The sequence below is a fragment of the Lepidochelys olivacea genome (genome assembly GCF_965140295.1).
Source record: "Lepidochelys olivacea isolate rLepOli2 genome assembly, chromosome: 9".
Lineage (NCBI taxonomy): Eukaryota > Metazoa > Chordata > Testudines > Cheloniidae > Lepidochelys > Lepidochelys olivacea.
The window spans coordinates 84,011,057-84,024,594 of record NC_140419.1 but is presented as its reverse complement, the minus strand read 5'-3'; the positions used below and the strand labels follow the sequence as shown (position 1 = coordinate 84,024,594).

At 44.1% G+C, this 13,538-nt stretch overlaps 1 protein-coding gene across 1 annotated transcript in view; it reads right to left on the bottom strand.

The window, feature by feature from the left end:
- The window catches only part of TRPC5 (transient receptor potential cation channel subfamily C member 5), a 137,109-nt gene that overhangs the window by 84,259 nt on the left and 39,312 nt on the right, over nt 1-13,538 (bottom strand). The window contains exon 2 of the mRNA XM_084639722.1: nt 12,793-13,191. Coding sequence (XP_084495848.1) covers nt 12,793-13,170 — 378 coding nt within the window. The 5' untranslated portion in view covers nt 13,171-13,191. The remainder of the gene's footprint in view (nt 1-12,792; nt 13,192-13,538) is intronic.

Here is a 13,538-nt window from a genome sequence, read left to right as displayed (position 1 = left end):
AGGCCAGGCCAGTGGTTTTTGTTTTTGTAATAAAGAGCAGAACATGAAATTTGATGCTACAGCTTCTGAACTAGAAAGTGAAAAGACCACAGAGTCAAGGCTGACAAAAAAATAGAAATTTGGAAAATAGATTGTTTCTCCCCCCCAAAAAACCCCAGAATGAGTAAGATTTTCCTTTGCTACCACTTATCCAATACCTTTCTTCATTGGTTCTAATGCTATCATTTAAAAGCCACAGAGTTAATGATACACTTTAAATGCTGCTGGAACAAGATCTGACTCATCAATAGCATCAGAACTTTGGCATTTTCTTTCTGCATGGTGAATATTCAAATGCAGTACCTGAGTCCTGTTCATATTCCCATGAACTAAATACTATGATGCACGTTGCCCTGAACCATCACAGTTCGGCTCGTGTGCCAACATGCTCCTTCAAGGTAGACTCAAGTTGAGCGTGGCCTTTGGACGGTCTCTACAGGATTTCCACTTTACTAGTAAGCAGAGGTGGGAAGTATTACAGAAATAACATTCTCAGTCCCAGTGTTAGGGGGAATCGAGTATCTTGTCACTAGTAAACACTGCATTGGCAGGCACTGTAAAGTGTAAGTTATTGCCATAGTGTAGGGGTAAGTGAACTGCAAGGTTAGATATGGGTATATCCGGCATTCTGAGCAGATCTAGATGAATACTGCAAAAAGTATCTGTGAGCTAGAGCCTTGCCACGTGACCGAATCTGATGGGACCCAACTAAAGTGCTTGGATCATGTCAGGTCTGAAAACTAAATCATCTCTTGCTTATGGGGTCAGGGCAGCAGCATGCCCCGCTCCTGTCAACCACACCACCTCGTTGTGTTTTGTGTGTGCCGCAAAGTGACTCTGCCAATGAGCTGCAGCACGGCTCCACAGCGCAGACAGCACAGCTAGGCGGTGGCATCTGGCAGGAGTGGGGTGTGCAGCTGCTGCTTCCCCAGCTCCACGGTTGGAGACGGATCACACGAAGGGGGCGAGGGGAGCACGGCAGCCCCACCAGGTCAAGCCCCAAGGACATGACGTAGGCAGCACGGACACAGTTTCAACAGGAAGGGTTTGGTTCCAGGTTGGATCAGTTCCGAAAGTGACTCAGTACTCTTGGGTCAGCTTCAGGTCTGTTGTGGTTGGGTTCGGGTCCAGGTCTGAGTTGAGCTTTAAGATTAGCCCAAGCATTAGTTTTTAATAAAACCATGGATTTGTTCCCGTGGTGCCCACAATATGTCCTCCTCACTTTCCTCCAACACTCACCCAGCTGAAAATATGAATGAGAAAGTGTTACGAATACTCATGGCACAAATAGATATTCATGAATACTCATGCTGAAAGAGTTTGAGTGTCCAAATTGAAATCTCTTTCTGGGCTCGGGAGGCATCCAGTCAGGAAGCAGAAACAAATATGTGATTTAGGGGACCAATCGAATTGCACAAATAATGAAGATCAGAAGCCACAGTCATGGTGTTTGAGCAATCCCCAGCCTGAAATCTGTTGATTAACCATTACGTTCAAACACCAAACAAACTGATCAAAACAAATGTTTGTTGGTGGAGAAACAGGGAAAAGGATTAAATTTGTTGAACAAAGAGTTTGCCGCAAATAGTTCACCCAGCTGTAATTCGAGCCTCTAGCTCCCAACCCTGGAACGGCACAGTGCTGTGTGAGGACCTTTCTTCCCCTCTTCTTGGATTTCTTGTCACCAGATGGCTCAGACAGCTGAACTGGCATGATATTAAGCTACTGGGGATCAATGTAATTTATTGTTATGAGCTGCCAGCAAGTGACATAGGGTCACGTTGAGCACATTACTTGAGGTATTATCAACAACACTCTTTTAAATGAGTAAAGAAGGTTCCTAGTGAAGCAACCATCGTAGTTCCAATTTCCTGACCTTCTGTCTGTCTTTGAGGCAGGGAGCATTTCTTCTGTTCAGCTGTCAGTGGAAGGGACTTGAATATATTATACAGAGTGGACACTAAAAGAAAAGAGTTTGGGCAGTTCCTGGAGTGGCCGAGGATGTGGATGAGTCACGCACCCTGTCACAATCTGCTCTATCGCCCTGAGGATGTTGTTCCTGGTTCTTCCACACATCCAATCTTTGCTACCTGCTCTTAGGTTTAAAATATGGCTTTTTCCTAATTAATGTGTTAATTAAATGAAGTGGTGATTTCTCTGCTGTTGGTTTAATTAGATGGACTCCATTTCTGATGCAGCTTTCACTGTCACAGGCCTGCTGCTAACTATAACTATGAGTTCTTACTACAGCAATAAAAATAATGAAAAGCTTGGGTGCTGGCAGAGCTGTTAGACATTTGAGCTGCAACAAACACTTTTAGATTTTCAGACACAATCTTTCTTCCTTGTGGTCTCTTCAAATATTCCCATACCAAGTACCTACAGCAAACTTGCTTGTAGTACCACTGTTCCCTCTGAACCTTCTCTGGAATAACTTTGACTCTAAACCCTTCCAACTATTGTTAAATCTTTCCTGTTCCACTGAAACTCTTGTCTCAGATGCTCTGATACAATGATGAAGGCCACAGAAGTTCCTAGACGGGTGGTTACATCTGGGCTTTATGCTCCTTTTGCCTGTTGTCGGTTTCTGATGTCTTGCACTTCTTATGCTCATCTCTGTGGCATCTCAGGCAGGTTGGCTAAGGCCTCTTCTCAGAGGTGTCCGAGAACTAACACTGAAGTTGTGCTTCTACCATAATCACTCTGTGGAGCAGTACATGCACTGCACATCCATTTGCCGTGCCTCTCCATGAACACCATTCCCATATTCATTTCTTCCTTGGTTTACCGTCTCGGAGTTGCAAGTCTGGAGTTTGATACCTTTGGGCTGTGAGTACACAGATCCCTGCCTTTCTTTAATACTTTAGTAAGGTCAGAGGCAATGGTCATTCCTTTTTCTACAGGAAAGAAATATAAGGGATGATCTCTCTTATGGCTTTGAAGAGAGGGCAGTTCAGACCTTCAATCCTCTCACTGTGTAGAGGTCCTACCTAATCCCACTGGTTTCCAAGATTTTTCATTCTTTCTTATCTAGTTTTTATACCACCATCATCTCTGTGGTATCTAAGCTGTTTCCTTCATTTTCACAAGCACAGTTAGTTATTCGGTTACGAGGCATGTGGAAAGGTTAGAGAAACTCTTCTCTTGTCTCTTTTAGTAGAGAAGAAGATCCCTACATGATTATGACTACTCAACTGAAAACACCCTCCGTCAAAGAAGTAACCTGGCTTTGGTAAGAATGAAAAGGTTTAATGTAGCATATCGTTTATGGTTCATGAAAGGTTGCCTTGGGGCCACAGATCTATGGTATTTACTTACACAGAGATTAAGACAGACTTTTATTCATCAACTCATTTGAAACAGGATTTTCAAGATCAAGCTTAAGTTATCAAATGTTATCAAGTTTAACAGCCTGCTTCTAGCAGGTGCCTGAGGATTATTAACACAGATCCTAAATCTTGTCCTTTATTCCCTACAGTGTTTTCTGGAAAAAAAAAATTTCCCCTGGGCTTATTTCTGCAGTATATTTTCTTTGGAAGATATTGGGATTGGTGTCTGTTGAGATCTCATTGACTCATGAGGCCTTTTGACCACTGAAACAAATGCAATCAAAATTATCAATACTGAAAACACTTTTTTGTATTTTTGTTATTGAGACTTTGCATTTCAGTCCCATCTGCAAACCAGATTAATTTGGAGCCAGCTGTCTGGGGCAAATTACTAATTATGGCAGATACAAGAGGGGTCTTAATATCATCTTTATGTGAACATTTGGTGTCAGCTCTGATTGACATGAGCAAAACAGCTACCCAGGAAAGTGTTTATGTTTAGACTGAGGACAAAAAATTAATCCAGATAATTGATAGAAGTTCATTTCTTAAAGAAGAGAAATAGGGTTCAGAATTCAGCATAGACTGTACATTTTATGTTAGAAATTAACATATTGCCATGAGTTACAATTTACGGCAGACTCATGCAAATTGAGTGTATTTGCACTAAGAGTTACACAAAGCACTCAGCAAAGCACCTGCATTGTTTTGTAAAAATCACGCAGGAACCAATTAAAAAAAAACCTGAATGCCCATAGGTTCAAATTCAAAATCCATAAAAGTCAATGGAAAGACTCCTATTGTTCTTCAGTGGGTTTCACTGAAAGATCAGGCCCTCAGTGAAGGAGTTATGTGAAATACTATTGCTTCTAAAAATAAGATTAAGATTATTATGGAGAAAACTTTATAAACGTAATGTACATTTTCGAAGGAGTGGTTTCTCTTTTGTAAGTGCAATTAATATTCCCGCAGGTTGCACCTACAGGCTTGTCTACATGGGGACATCCAGGAAAACCTGATTTAACTAGAAGTGTGAATTTGAAGTGGATTCATTAAACTGCATGAAATCCCTATGTGGACAATGTCATTCAGAATTAAAGTGGCCTGAATTTGTTTTATCTTAATTCACATTCGAAGTACCTGTGACCACACTGGGAGTTGGATCAGGCCCTTAGTCAGCATGGATATTATCCTCTACTATGAATGACACATATCAGCCTCTCCCTGCAGTCTCTCCATTGATTAAAACAAAGGTCAGAATCCCATGACATGACACGTCTGTGGCTGAACCCAAAATCTCCAAAAGGGGTCATTGTGGGTCACAACTGCTGTGACACTAAGTTAGCAATGGAATTATTCTGTGTATAACTGGTGTAGTCTCTTTAACGGTTTCATCTAGAGACCTGTAGTAAGTGCACAGAAAACTGTGGCTGTCCGTTGTAATGATCAGACAGAAGAGACCTTGTGAGAAATGCCAAGTTCCGTGGAGGTGAACCTAAAAGGAAATAAAGCTATTTTAAAACATCATTGTTCAGATGTAATGTGCTATGTCGGTTCCCTCAAAGAGGCTTTTGCTTGCCCCGGTCTCTCCTAAACTTCCAATGTAAACGAAATCTCATTTCTTTCTTTCCAGACACATCTGAAACAAGCCAAGCTGTAGCGCTGGAGAAGTGTGTTGATATAGTAACTGGCATATGACATATCACTGCAATTGTCATAGCGCTTTCAGAAAACAGCAGTTTAACATCAAAACTGCAGTGTAACAAAGGCGTGAGGAGTAAAGGGTGCCTGCTGGGTTTAGTAATGGCATATGAAGTCCTTTGCTGCTGTGTCAAACTCACCAATTTGAATCAGGCTCTGAGAGGCAGGGATGAGACCCTGGCACTCTCACAGGAGAAAAGCAAACAAACAAAAACCAAAAGCTCTTGTCCTACTTTTGAAACCACTGCAGACCCTACTACCTGGAGATATCTCTATACAGCCCCAGGCCAGAGTGGGGCCAGGCCAGAACATCCATAGGGAGCTCCCTTGTGTGTCTGAGGGGTGCCCAGGCTAGACCATCCATTAGAGTTATATAGGCCCGTGGTGCCCATGCTCCAGCAATATTCAGGGCATGGGGGCCCGGCTCTACCAATGTTCGGGGCCAGGTCTCTCTCTCTGGCCCCACCTGCCACCCCCGCGTGCCTCCCCCGGAGCGTCCCTGCCTGCTGCCCTGCTCTCCGCACTGCACTCCCTTGCCGGCTGCTGGTGGCTACAATGAAGGGAGTGGCACCAGCGGCAGGCTGAGGCAACTGCTGCACCTGCAGAGGAAGGAGGCACACACATGATGGCAGCCCCCCCGCCCTGGCTCCCACCACGAGACGACTCCGATTCCGGGGGGCCTTCCTGGCGTCTGCACCTGAGCAGCTGGGGCTTGGGTGAGTGTTGGACTTTGGACATCCCGTCCCCGTCCCCCCCGCCATCCGCAGTCACCCACCCGCAGTCACCACTCCGGCCCCTCACTTGGCAAGGGGAAACCCTATCTCCCCCCCCCCCGCAGTGAGGCTACGGTGAGGGACAGAAACAGGGGAGGAGGCGCACACGTGATGGCAGCTCCCTCCTCCCCCGGCACCCACCACAGGGGAGGCAAGGGGGCTTCCCGGAACTGAGCAGCTGGGGCTTGGGGTGAGTGTCATGACACCCTGCCCCCCCCCCACAGTCACCACTCCTGCCCCACGCTGGGCAAGGAGCAGCCCCCTCCCACACCGAACAATGACCAAAAGTGTTTGCTGCCTCCTGTAGAACATCGCAAAAGAAGGGGCTCCATTTTGTTTTAATTTTAGAAAGTATTTGCTTTTGCAGGTTATTGATCCAAGAGTGCTTGGTGTGATACAGCATGGCCAGAAGGCAGCAGGAGAGTGATATAGGAGAGATATCCAGGGGAAGGAGTTGGAGCAGAGTTGTTTGGAGTTGGAGCAGAGAGCGGTTTGAAGAGAGTTTGGAGAAGTGCCGTGGCTGGCTAGAAGACCAAGACCTTAGGTAAAGAGACACCCGGCTTGTGCAGAGAGAGAGGACAGGAAGCCCCACAAGCTGAAGAGCAGGAGAGGGAAGTAGCCCAGGGGAAGGAAGCACTAGTTCAAGTGGTTTACCACTATCCCTAGAGCCCCTGGGCTGGGACCCGGAGTAGAGGGCAGGCCCGGGTCCCTCCCTCTCCACTACCCTTCTCTGGGTTACTAGTGGGACAGTAAATACCTTAGTTCAGGGGCAGGAAACTGCACCATTAACCAGCCCCCCCCCCAAGAAGAGGAAGCACGGGACCCATCATAATCGTACTGGCAATTTGCTACATTGGTTGTTTCCATTTTCAAAAGAGTATTAATAAAGTTGATATTCTTAGTTAAATAATTTTTTCTTATGATAGCGATATTGTGCAATATAGGTAAACTGTTAAACGCTTACTGTTTCCAGTCCATTTTTACATTGTTTAAAAATATATATATCGGCTTACAAGGCAGGTGGGGGGGTGGGGTGGGACTTGGACACCGCCAAAAATTATAAAAACCTGCCTCCCCTGCACTCTGCAGCTGGTTGGTCCAACTCACTTTGTGGGAGGAGTGGGCTTGTGGTGTCTTCTCCTCAGCCCTCCTCCCTTCCTCTTCCACCCCATACAGTGCTGGAAGGAAGGAAGGATAGGCTCTTTGCATGAGGAGCCGTGTATGGGCCGGCCACAGTCCAGCCCTCAGTATTTTCAGACAGAAAGGGTAGACCATATCAGGCTGTCTGTATATGTCTGTAAAAGTAGTTATGCCGGAAGGTACTTGTGGCCTGCCATCATGCAAAGACAGTCACAGCCCTCGTTCAGGTGAACAGGTGCGATAAAGCTCTCTCCTTTGTGCCCAACGTCTGGAGCACCTGAAATTCTTTTCTAGGGCAAAACAACTGATGCCGCCAGGGAGGTGTCAAGAAAGCGTGGTGCTAACAGGGTTTCCAAAGCTCATAACTCAGGGCTGGGAAGCTGGAAGAAGGCTGTATGTCAAGCAGCTAGGAGCAAGCAACCAGATCCTCAGAGCTCTCTCTCTGGCCCCTGGACAGAAGCCGAGCAAACAGAGCCCCTCTCTATGGAACAGAACTGACTGTGTCTGACTTCAGTTTTCTGCAGAAAAGGAGCTGCCCATGTGCAGTTTTGTGCCTACCACTGTCCAGGGAAACAAGCCCTTGTGTATAAATAAACAGACTGTGCTCAGAAAATAACCTAACTCTGCACCACGGATTTCTCTGCCAAACAGAAACCACTCAGCAAGGCCTGGATTTCAGCTACTGCTCAGCCAAAAAGGGGCAACCTTTTTATTTTTGCTTGGCATGAATGAGGACACGGCCAGGACCATAATGTCAGCCGAGGAGGACCTGGATACGTGCACACACAGGCATATAATTCAACTTCAGCGGCTGTCCTGTGCTAAGAGGATTTCTGGGGTACTCTTGTGAAAGACCTTTGGTGGGGAGCCACCCTAGGACTTCCCCAGGGAACGATCCAGTAAGGATCATTGGAGAATGTGCATTGGCATAGCTCTGAGGCTATCATAAGGAGTCTGAGTTCTGAAACAGGCTGCTCTGGGATTAGCTTTGTGGGTTGAAGCGTTAAGCCACGTGTCCTTATTGTGCTTAACTAGGCACTTCTTTTCGATAGAACTGTGCATGAAATGAATACCAATCCATTAGTATTGATGAGGCTGAAGAGCTAAGAACCAGTCCTGCAATCTTCTGCAGGCAAACTCCCAATAAGGTCTACAGAAGATCCCGAACCAAAAGCGCAGATCAGAACAACCTGAAATTCTGAGATTTATAGTTAATAAATCCTGTTTTGTACAAAAGTTCTTTTGCTGACCCAGGGCCACTCAAAATAGGAATGAATCTGGGCTTGTGACAAACCTATTTTTTGTCAGAATGTTGAAGGTCAGGAGAGACGATTAGATCATCTTGACTGGCCTCCTGTCTATCGCAGGCTATTATATTTCACCCTGTGACCTCTGAATTTATAGATTCATAGATTCTAAAGCCAGAAGGGACCACTGTGTCACTTAGTCAGACCTCCTGTATATCACAGGCCTTGGAACTTCCCCAATATAATTCTGAGAGCAGATCTTTTAGGAAAACATCCCGTCATGATTTTAAAATGACCAGTGATGGAGACTCTACTTTGATCCTTGGTAAATTGTTCAAATAATTAATTACTCTCACTATTAAAAATTTACACTTTATTTCCAGTCTGAATTTGTCTAGTTCAACTTCCAGCTGTTGGACTGAATTAAACCTTTTTCTGCTAGATTGAAGAGCCTATTATTAAATATTTGTTGCCCAAGTAGGTGCTTATAGCCTGAAATCAAGTCACCCTTTAGTCTTACATTTGTTAAACTAAATAGACTGAGCTCCTTAAGTCTATCACTATAAGGCCGGTTTTTCTAACCTTTTATTTGTTCTTGTGGCTCTTCTTTAAACCCTTTCCAATTTATCAACATGTTTCTTGAATTGTGGGCACCAGGACTGGACACAGGATTCCAGCAGCAGTCACACCAGTGCCAAATACAGAGGTAAAATAACCTCCCTACTCCTACTCGAGATTCCCGTTTATGCATCCTAGGATTGCACCAGCTCTTTTGGCCACAGCATCACACTGGGAGCTCATGTTCAGCTGATTATCAACCATGACTCCCAAGTGTTTTTTCAGAGTCACTGCTTCCCAGGATAGAGTCCCCCATCATAGAGTCATAGAATATCAGGGTTGGAAGGGACCTCAGGAGGTCATCTAGTCCAACCCCCTGCTCAAAGCAGGACCAATCCCCAATTAAATCATCCCAGCCAGGACTTTCTCAAGCCTGACCTTAAAAACTTCTAAGGAAGGAGATTCTACCACCTCTCTAGGTAACGCATTCCAGTGTTTCACCACCCTCCTAGTGAAAAAGTTTTTCCTAATATCCAACCTAAACCTCCCCCACTGCAACTTGAGACCATTACTCCTTGTCCTGTCCTCTTCTACCACTGAGAATAGTCTAGAACCATCCTCTCTGGAACCACCTCTCAGGTAGTTGAAAGCAGCTATCAAATCCCCCCTCATTCTTCTCTTCTGCAGGCTAAACAATCCCAGTTCCCTCAGCCTCTCCTCATAAGTCATGTGTTCCAGACCCCTAATCATTTTTGTTGCCCTTCGCTGGACTCTCTCCAATTTATCCACATCCTTCTTGTAGTGTGGGGCCCAAAACTGGACACAGTACTCCAGATGAGGCCTCACCAATGTCGAATAGAGGGGAACGATCACGTCCCTCGATCTGCTCGCTATGCCCCTACTTATACATCCCAAAATGCCATTGGCCTTCTTGGTAACAAGGGCACACTGCTGACTCATATCCAGCTTCTCGTCCACTGTCACCCCTAGGTCCTTTTCCGCAGAACTGCTGCCTAGCCATTCGGTCCCTAGTCTGTAGCTGTGCATTGGGTTCTTCCGTCCTAAGTGCAGGACCCTGCACTTATCCTTATTGAACCTCATCAGATTTCTTTTGGCCCAATCCTCCAATTTGTCTAGGTCCCTCTGTATCCTATCCCTGCCCTCCAGCGTATCTACCACTCCTCCCAGTTTAGTATCAAGAAGGGATGAATCTGGCAATGAATCTGAGTTTGTGCCATCTGGATCTGATTCACTGGAACCAGGTGTATTTTGTGTGTTTGGGGATTTTATTGGGAACATTTTACACAACTCTGTGTACAATTTAACCGTTATATCAGGATGAAAATTGTTTTTCCTTAACAGACATGCACAGTTCCCCCTGGCATTAATGGAACACACAAAGATATAAACGTTGGTGTAGAAAGAGAATTAGATACGTATATAGTTTAGTGCTTTGAAATGTAGCACTAAACTAAAGATGTTGGGTCTAATCTTCAGCTGATGTAAATCAGCCTAGCTCCATTGACATCAACGGAACTATATCACCTTAAAACAACGGAGGAGGTGAATCACTAAGAATAAAAAATTCTGTATTACAAGAGAACTTTTTGAAGCCCGCATAGAATCACAGCACTTTCTTTTCATGATCATTCACACGTACTTGTGTTTAACCTCAGCATTTTCCCATTATACTGAAGACCCTTTCAGTAAAGCTTGAGTTTATCTTTAGTTCTGTGCTACCTTCTGCCATTCTGGTGTATCTCTGAACAAGACAACCAGTCTTTCTAGAGCAGTGAGAAAAGACTACATACAGTTCATTTTCCCATGTATGGTCCATATTTTGCCACTCACATCAGGATAAAACAGAAAAGTAGTATTCAGTTTAACTCTGTCAGAAAATATCTATCTATCTATCTATCTATCTATCTATCTATCTATCTATCTATCTATCTATCTATCTATCTATCTATCTAATCTGCCAGCAACATATTTCTAGTTAGTATTCAAGGGATTTGTGGAATGGTATTGTTTCTGAATTGTAAGAGGGACATCCTTCAAAGTTATCTGTGATGATCTGGAGTATTTCTTCATTGTTTGCTTTGGATTGTAAAAAAAAAAAGCTCCACACTACAACCTTTTATAGATTCATAGATACTAAGGTCAGAAGGGACCATTATGATCATCTAGTCCGACCTCCTGTACAATGCAGGCCACAGAATCTCACCCACCCACTCCTGCGAAAAACCTCTCACCTCTGTCTGAGCTATTGAAGTCCTCGAATCGCGGTTTAAAGACTTCAAGGAGCAGAGAATCCTCCAGCAAGTGACTCGTGCCCCATGCTACAGAGGAAGGTGAAAAACCTCCAGGGCCTCTTCCAATCTGCCCTGGAGGAAAATTCCTTCCTGACCCCAAATATGGCGATCAGCTAAACCCTGAGCACATGGGCAAGATTCACCAGCCAGATACTACAGAAAATTCTTTCCTGGGTAGCTCAGATCCCACTCCATCTAACATGGTTAAATCACAGTAATCCCTCAATTCTTTTATACAACATGGAACATGTTCCAGTAGATTTCAGAACAGAAATTAGGCATTGGAATGGAGAGATAGGTCAATAGATATTCTAATCAAAGGACAGGCAAAAATCTATAGTGCGTCTAGTATTACATACACTCAGCAGCCCATTGATCAGCTATGTTATTTGTAAATGAAGATAAGAGAAAAAATTGTACAGTACAATAGGTAACATTCATGGACTCTGATCTTGCAAACACTTTGGCATGTACTTAATTTTAAGCACATGGACAGTCCCATTGACTTCAGTAGGACAGCCCACGTGATTAACATTAAGCACATGGCCTGTTAAGCACAGAGGAAATGAGTTATTGCACCCTACAACTACAGTGCTTTATTTCAAGCTGTAGCAACTCATGCTCCTAGCTCTGGAAGTCTTCAGTTCAATCACCAGCCTGTTTGTATGGCCATGGCATGCCAATGCATGGCAGCTGTCACACATGTGTAAATGTTGAAGTCAGTGGGACTGCTCATCTGCTTAAAGCTAAGCACATGCATCAGTGTTTGCAGTGTTGGGGTCTGTCTTTGAAAAGTGATTCCATGTGTTAAAAGCAAGAAAACAATAGCTTAGGTCAGCGTTTCCCAAACTGTGTTCCGCGGAACACTGGTGTTCTGCACGATGTGAACAGGTGATCCGTGAAAGAATTGTAATTTAAAAAAAGGGTCTTGCACTTGATTTTTGTACTACTTTATACGCACTTTCCAGTTAGAAATTGTTAGTTCAAGTTATTTTAAATTTGTATTTTTGCTGTGTTTTATAAAATAAAATATATTTGAGCATAAATAACGCAATTTTTTATTTGAAAACCAAACGACTACAAAATAATATTGTAAGTGTTCTGTAAATATATACCGGGTGTTCTGTGGCCAAAAAAGTTTGGGAAACGCTGGCTTAGGTTTATATATTGGAATTTAATTAAAAAAGACACTCAATTGTTGCACAAAGTATCTATCTATAAATCGTTTTGGGTTTGCCCGCATCCTTAGTTTGGGAAGTGAAGATGAATACTATCTGAAACTGAAACTGAATGGGGGGATTTAAGTAAGGCAGAATGTGATTACTCAGATCGGAAATTGACCAGGAGACCAGGACTGACACAGCTACTCTTACAAAAAAGGACCAGAGAATCTTTCATTAGGATCTTCATTTTGTGTTTCCTGGGTCATACAGCACCTTCAACAGCACAGTACCCCCATGCCACCTCCCCCAGCTGTTCTGGGACACTGGCTCAGAACTGATTCAGAGAAATGTGCTCTCTACAGAATCAACAACTTCCTGGGATTTTTCATAGTGATCTCATAGTTAATAACCAGGCCTTATCTAGCTGAGTCTGTGACGTGTCCAGACCTTCTGGAGCTTCTGATCAACTGGGTATCTCTTACCAAGCCATTAGCTAATATAAACATTCCTTGCCTGAATATTTGACTGACCTGCTTTTCACCACTTGGCTTCCTGTAACTCAGAAGCAGCTCCACGGCCCCAACCACCTCCTTCCGTATTGCATACAACAGAGCATCTCCCACGTAAATACTGTGGCTCAGCAGTAACTCCATGATCTCCAGGTTTTCATTCTCTATGGCTATTAAAAGGGCACTGCGTCCAAGAGGATCCATACAGTTAATGTTGATGTTGTAGTAGATTTCAGCCTCTTGTAAGGCATGTTTCACACTGGCATAGTCCCCCTTCTCCACAGCAATGAGATAGGCCTTCTCTTCCTGCGAGAGCTCTGCCTCTGCTCGCACGATCTGCAATGGGATCCGGTCTCTGTACGGTGAATAGTTTACCTTTTTGTAGTATAGCTGGGCCATTGTTCATAGTGACTGTGCAACCTGTTTGGAAGAAAGAAGAAGGACACTTAGAGACTGAAATTACAGCAAGTGCTAGCTTCCATTCAAGTGAGACAAATTGCTGAAGGTCAATCATAGTGAAAGTTTCTGCTCCCTGCATCAGGGCTTATTTTCAATGAGTTTAATACTCCCCAACACTCATCAAATGAGGGGCTACATTGAAAAGGTCGCAGTGTCGTATTCCTCAGGACAATGCACAAAGTGACACTGGTTGTACTTTAAATGCCAGGCAATGACATTCTTCATCTGTTTACCAGCACCAGCTGTTGTTAGTGGATTATCCATCAAATGTGTGAATAAGTGGATTTCTCACCTCTGCTATGTTTTCA